Source organism: Osmia lignaria, chromosome 7 (genome assembly GCF_051020975.1).
Source record: "Osmia lignaria lignaria isolate PbOS001 chromosome 7, iyOsmLign1, whole genome shotgun sequence".
Taxonomy (NCBI): Eukaryota; Metazoa; Arthropoda; class Insecta; order Hymenoptera; family Megachilidae; genus Osmia; species Osmia lignaria.
The window spans coordinates 11,572,886-11,579,816 of NC_135038.1; the positions used below are offsets into that span (position 1 = coordinate 11,572,886).

Here is a 6,931-nt window from a genome sequence, read left to right on the forward strand (position 1 = left end):
TGACATCCGTTTATAACGCTTTTCAAATTATTAACTTACACTCTATACTCTATACGACGCGACATCATAATTTTAAGCTTTCGAAATTAATGCATACATATTATATACGTTCATAATCATACGTTACAATTGTTCAATTTATTAAAAACAAAACAGAAAAAAGGGATGGTTAAGTAATAAACGAGAGAAGGTGGGAAGAGCAAGAGGTAGCAAGCAATATGGTGCACTTGTATTAACTATACGCATACTTTTGCAACCATATTTTAATGAAGATGACAATATATACATAGTTACAGTCACATATACAATATTTTATTATTTACAATCATTGTTAATAATTATACGATTCGCATTATACGTAACTGTGTTTTTCCTCACACTTTAGCCAAAAAAATTGTATTTAGTAAAATACAATTTAGGAGCATGACCGTTAACGGCTCGCGTCAAATGTAACAGTATGATTATGTTTTCAATTTTTATGGCAATAGTTTGAAATTTTAATATACAACATGATGTTGATTAATTTCACTCGATTTCTTCAATTCTCTGATATACATATGTATATAAAATTACATAACTGTGACTAGTATATCACAATGGAGCTGAGAATAAAAATTTAAGGAAATGTAAAAGTAATCGTTGAAAAAAATGTTTTTCATCAAAAGATTCAAATTCTTTAACATTCTATATGTATATATAATCTATGTATACATACGTATACATCAAAGTTTATCATAAAATCTTGTAAAAAAAAAAAAAAAAAAAAATCAAAGAAAGAAACAAAGCGTAACAATTCATAAAGAAGATATTAATTTTAATTAACAACTATCTACTATCGCACTATTTATGTCTTGTAAAGTAACAAAACAACAAATTTCTTCGAATGGCTATTAAATATTTTTATTCGTAATCTTTGGTATAGTTTTCCTTTTATAATGGAAAGGCCATTTCTTTAGTCGATTTGCGAATTGATCATAGAAAAATTTCTTGACGACTTATTTAATATATTAATAAATATTGTGTACATAAAATTATGCGATAAAAATAAATAATATCTGCATATGTATATGTATATGTATATGTATATGTATATGTATATACAGATTTTTATATATTACTCTTTTTAAATGGCATATTGCATGCAATCTTTCCTCGGACTATTTTCTCAACGTAATTGGACGATCCAACTCTACCTAAAACTATTAACATACGTATCGTATGCATCTATATCATATTGCACAGTGATTAAAATGATAAGAATTAAGTCTCAATTTATCTTTTGAGCATTCTGTACAAGCTATAATTATTCAACTGTTACAGAATAATTGCTTGAATCGGTTCAATTGTCCAAGTTCATACATGATAATTATTCAAATATATTAATTACGATTTAGATACATACTCTGACAACTACAAGGTACTTACTTAATTGATAGCTATATTATAATCTACATAACTCTCTCTCATGATCAGAGTCTAGGAAAGATTCACTAAAAATGTTTTGTTAAGCTTAGCTGATGAATTAGCTAGTACAATTAGTAAGTGTATTAAAGCTTGGTACGTGGTACAGCATGCTCGTCGTTGAACTTGTCGAACTTGCCGCACACTTGTCAATCTTCTATTTAGAATCATCTTGTCCTATCTAAAGAAATACTACTTAGCCGTTCGAAGAAGATGATAAGACATTACCATTACCAACATTATAACTGCTATTCTATTTAATATTCGACTGACGCTGCTCTCGCACATTTGGCAATATAAAAAACGAATTGCTTATATAGTTGTACTCTTAACACAGAAAGACCAAGGATCTGTTCATTGATAAATCTCGTAATAATAAATGGAAAAATTCAATTTCTCATTATACACGCATACATCCATCCATACATACGTTTGAACGTAAATGTATCAGTGAAACGAAGAAAAACTGATTCATCTAAAATTTGCTACATACATATTGCTTCTGCTGTCGATCAAGTCTTCTACGTTCTACTAAATCTTACGTGTGTCGAATTAATTTAACGGAATGACATTTGTAACGTTTCAATAACAATCTCAACATTTCTTTGCACTACACTTGTGCATAAGAAATCTCGTTAGGCTTTAAGATATTCGCGATATATTAAATAGCACGTCAATGGTTAAAATCAAACGTTTCTATATGTACAAACTGTACTATGAAAACATTCTGAACTCAGTTTCCAGTTGCAATGATTTTCTAAAGTTAAAAATTCAAAAGTACGTAAATCTCTTCTTCCTATCACGTAGGCATAATAAAAGTGCAGGAACTAATGAGTTAAATTTAGCTAAATTAAATTCGTAAATAATTACTATACCTAAACTAGTTCGTCCTTTTATCATGGTTTTTGAACACTTTCTATTGTTGTATCTTTGTTTCATTTCATTCACTCAATACCGTTCAAAGGAGTGCTATTGTTGTTGCTGTAGCTGTTGTAACAATGGACACACCTCAACTAGAGGGGTTCCCAGAATTTCTTGACATACTTGATTCATATCTGGTTCCATCATAAGTGAAGAAATCTGATCCTCCGTTAACATTTCCACGCTAATTTTTTTTACAATTGATGGAATTAGAATAAAGCAATGAAATATTCATATATGGTAATAATAAATATTCATATATGGTACCTCGCTAAACTTTCGCTATCAGATGTTTCTTCGTCTGCATTCAAATAGGTCATTGTTTTTTCCAAAGGGCTAGGAACTTTTTTCCCTTTTCCTTCAACTTTCTCAAACTTTTCAGACTTTTCTTTGTCTCTCTCTACTGTCTTTGGTTCGTTGAAACGTCGCTCCGTAAGGCTAGATATGTTCAACATCATCATCCCATGATTCAACAATTCTTTGACTCGTTCGCCGGTTCCCGCGCTCCATAACATGTCAAGCGACTGTCTTCTACTCGAGTTTGCTAATAACGATAATAGCGATGTACTTACTTGGTTGGTTGGTTGAAAATTATACACTTGATTTTAAAACAGTTAAACACTATGTAAGTACTTACCTGAGCTACCTCCACTGGCTTCACCGCCCGCTGAACTTCGAGTTATCCAATTAGCTAAACTGCTATCGATTTTATTTTTACTTTTCATCGATGGACTCCTTGTTACTTCCGCTTTTTTTTCGCTACTTAAAGAAACCTCGTTTCCCTTCAACATGGTAGGCAATGATTTTTGCGTTATCAATTTTTTCCGACCAGACGCATCATTCAACGACCGAGTATTTTCACTGTTCACCGGCGGATTGTTACTTTCTGGACTTAAATCCATCGGTAACGGTTTGTAAGGAATCTGATCTTCTTCGTCGGAATATACTTCGTTATTGTAGTACATCTCATCCGGAGAATTATTTAAGCTGATCTCTGTCCATTCCTCTCCGTTTTGTACGCTAGAATTACCGTTATTTCTATCGATTGGCGCCTGAATTTTCACTTTCTTTTCTATGGGAGAAAGAATATTCGACAAATCCGAGAGTCGGGAGGTCGAAGAACTCGTTTGATTTAACGTTATGATATGTTTTGTATCAGTTGCTGCAATACTTTTTGGACGGTCGCGCTTTATGTACTTTCGAGGTTCCGTAGAAGAGAGATTCAAATTGCTTAGGCCCAAATATTCGGAAGAAGGTTCTCTGTCGAACTAGATAAAGATAAATAAATAAATAAAGTTACAATTAGATTATACATATAGTAGAATAGGAAGGAATAAGGAGAAAAACACTCGTACTCTTGTAGGGACAGGACACGGTGTACTAGGACTCATTTTATCAGGAAGCCGTAAATATTCGTCGCTAGTATAGTCTGTACTATCAGGTGATCCAGTAACACTCGAGTCTGTTGGAGTTGCTGTACGAGGTTGTACAGATGACTGATCGGCTGCATCTCTTGAATTTTTACTAAAATCTTCTGCTCCGTCGTACTTTCTCGTCTGCAAGCAAACTTTCCGAATAGAAGATCGTTTCCAAGTTAAAACGAATGATTTCACCAAAGTTTCAAACACTTTATTACCCTATGAATTTCATCGCTGATTTTTTCGAGATTTCTCAATGCTTCGGCATAGGTCATTTTAGCTTCACCCACTGATCTTTCTAACGCGCTTACTCTTAATTTTTGTTCTTCCAACATTTGATTAAAATGTGCTTTCATTTCGTAATATGGCCTATATAAAACGAATCGTCTTATTAATTGGGAAACATACTTAAACGTACTCTTTATCATAGATCGATATAAAAAAAGAAAGAAAAAAAAGGAGGAAGCTTACTATTACTTGAAGCTGTAATTAAATCTAATTCTTCGTTATCTAAATATAATATAATAAAGTGTATAATAAGAAGCATAATAAATATAATAAAAACGCAGCACAACTTGTATATAAATATGTAGAAACGTTTGTTTGTAAAGGATATAAAATACTGTACGATTTTATTAATATAAATGTGATTCGTGCTGTATAAAGGAGGTGCCACGTCGGTTGAAAGAATAAATTATTAAATGGGATCTTTTCGTAGCACACGCACAAAATGAGGGTCGTGTAAAAAAATAAAAAAATAACGTCTATCCTACTTACAACATGAGCAAGTTGTGTCTGTAGGCGATACTGTTTATCAGAAGCAAGCTGCGACGTGCACCCATACTGCCAACATGAATATAACCAAAAGACATAAATACTCTAATATCTATACAAAATTAACATAAAAAATGAAACATAATAAACGGTAAAAAAGTAAAATGTTAAATATATGCATCATAATGAAAATGTCAAACTCTAACATCGAGATCTGTACATATATTAAATATGTAATTAAATGCAATACATTCCATGCATCGTTAAGTAAACTAGAAAATCAGTCGATATCAGTTGCCAAAAAGATAACAGAGCAAGTATCAAGAACATACCTAGACTTAGCAATTGCACGTTTTAATTCACGCTGTAATCTTTGAACTTCGTGTTCCGCTCTGTGATATAAAGCAGTGGTATGTCTATGTTCGGCTTCCGATAAAGCCCTTTCATGTTCCGATTCGTTAACTCTAGCAGTTGCATGATTCAACATTTCCTAAAAGAATATTAAAACTATACAATTTGTTAATGTAATCCAACTAATCTTTTTTTTTCCTTTTTCTCTTGTTTCTAGTACCTGCCAGGCATGATCGAAACATCTTCCTTCGGTCCTTAATCCTTCTTCAGCCAAGTAAACCATTTCTTTAGCTGCTGCATGCTGGCTATTGGCTCTTTCAAATCTGACTGCAGCTTTCTGTGTTTCGTGTAAAGCCTTGGAAACAAAGAAATGAAAACTATGTTGAATTCATTCTCACGAAATGCAATCTAAACTGTACAGGATTAACAGGTATCTTACTTCTTTTGCTTTAAACCTGGCATCGTAATACGGTCTGGATTTTTCAATACAAGAACCAAGTTTTTTAGCTAAAGTATCAATTTTTAAGGTAGATTCACAGAGTAGTTCTCTGAACGTTGCTCTCGCTTCCTGAAAACAATATCCATCCGTTATTTACAAATTGCGTTTCCATACATCTTAATTTGCTTTACTAAATTGGATAGACACCAAGTTTCAAGTCACGAAACGTTTCTTTAGATGATATTATAAATGACTACAAGACGATGTTTGAAGCCATTATCCATTTACTCCAACGCTTTATAGCAATCACCTCAATGAAATGTAATCGCAACCAGTTTCAAAACTTGCTACTAATTTGGTTCTTTCGACGAGGGAGAGATATTTATTTTAATTTCGATTGGTCCCGATCAAAAATTATTTGTGCAACAAATAGAAAGCGTAACAAAGTTGATTATACTTACATCCAAATCAACTTCAAGTTTATTGATGTCATCGGTAGCGGTATTTAATCTTTCAAGTTCAATCTGAAATGATAATAACGAAACAATTGGTAATAGATATTTATTAAAAAACATTAAGTAGAATTGTTTGAAAAGAAAGAAAAATTGTTCGATGCAACAGACTTTTATTAAATAGCATTTATTTATTTGCAGTTTGCAGTCCATCGAATTCGTATCGAATTATATACGACCGTTCGTCCACCGAATAGACGGATAAAGGAAAGCAAAGTAAAATGTGTAGTACATTGAACGCAACCTGAGAAAACAGAAGAATTATCCATAAAGACGTTAAACGTTTGCGACATGTATAACAAGTCCAAGAAACCGGACGACTATTTTTCACATTTCAACGAAGATTGCAATGCGATCAGGTGCTTGATTGAAAGCAACGTGGAAATGTCAATATCGTAAGTAGTTGACTTCTGAATGCCTATAAATTATTCCTGAAAGAACACATCGATTTACCTGCACTCTAGGGTCCACTGCATCGTCAATACGATCAGAATCATCGGCACTTTCTTTCTGCACACGTCCACTCATAATTAAAGCTAGAAATAAATTTTATTTACAATTTTTCATACCACCTGTATCGTCTGCTACATATCAGGTGGCCATATTGAATGTTAAAGCAACTCACGACTCACAGTGCCGACGCCGTCCACGTTAAAACGGTCAAGGGCACTTGTAAAGTCTTCCTCATATAATCAGGACAAATGAAACTAATTACGATATTCTTTGAACATTCTTAGGTTCAATTATCCATTACTCGATGAGATGGATGGAGAGATAAAAGAGACCAGAATTTGAAATATCTCATCTTGTCAAAGTGTCAAAGGTAAAGGTATAGATAGAAATAATTGATACTCAGGGATCAGCATCTGCATTGCATTTTAAAACAGGATGCAGATTTACGTGTATTTTATTTTTAGATTTGTTACATACATACAGTGATCTCGTCTAACCGGCTTGTAAGTTATCCATACAAAATATACCGCCATACGGCCATAAATATGGCGACCAATGGATCGGATATGGCGACGGCGACGAGCTGTCTATTTTGCAGATAG

General features: G+C 33.0%; 1 protein-coding gene across 6 annotated transcripts; it reads right to left on the reverse strand.

Annotated features, from left to right (window-relative positions):
- Positions 1 to 780: 780 nt before the first annotated feature.
- On the reverse strand, positions 781 to 6,809 carry LOC117609434 (uncharacterized). Of its 6 annotated transcripts, none has more exons than XM_034335761.2 (12): positions 6,509 to 6,809; positions 6,330 to 6,412; positions 5,826 to 5,888; positions 5,365 to 5,493; positions 5,146 to 5,280; positions 4,907 to 5,064; positions 4,578 to 4,643; positions 4,019 to 4,169; positions 3,738 to 3,938; positions 3,020 to 3,650; positions 2,650 to 2,926; positions 781 to 2,566 (listed from the first exon to the last, which is right to left on the reverse strand). In XM_034335761.2, the coding sequence occupies exons 2-12, from the start codon at positions 6,402 to 6,404 to the stop codon at positions 2,431 to 2,433; spliced, it is 2,022 nt and encodes a 673-aa protein (XP_034191652.1). In that variant the 5' UTR covers positions 6,405 to 6,412; positions 6,509 to 6,809; the 3' UTR covers positions 781 to 2,430. The 6 variants fall into 6 exon arrangements, with proteins under 6 accessions (XP_034191652.1, XP_034191651.1, XP_034191653.1 ...); XM_034335760.2 differs by having other exon boundaries at positions 6,502 to 6,809; XM_034335762.2 differs by lacking the exon at positions 6,509 to 6,809 and adding an exon at positions 5,988 to 6,120 and having other exon boundaries at positions 6,330 to 6,471.
- Positions 6,810 to 6,931: the final 122 nt, after the last annotated feature.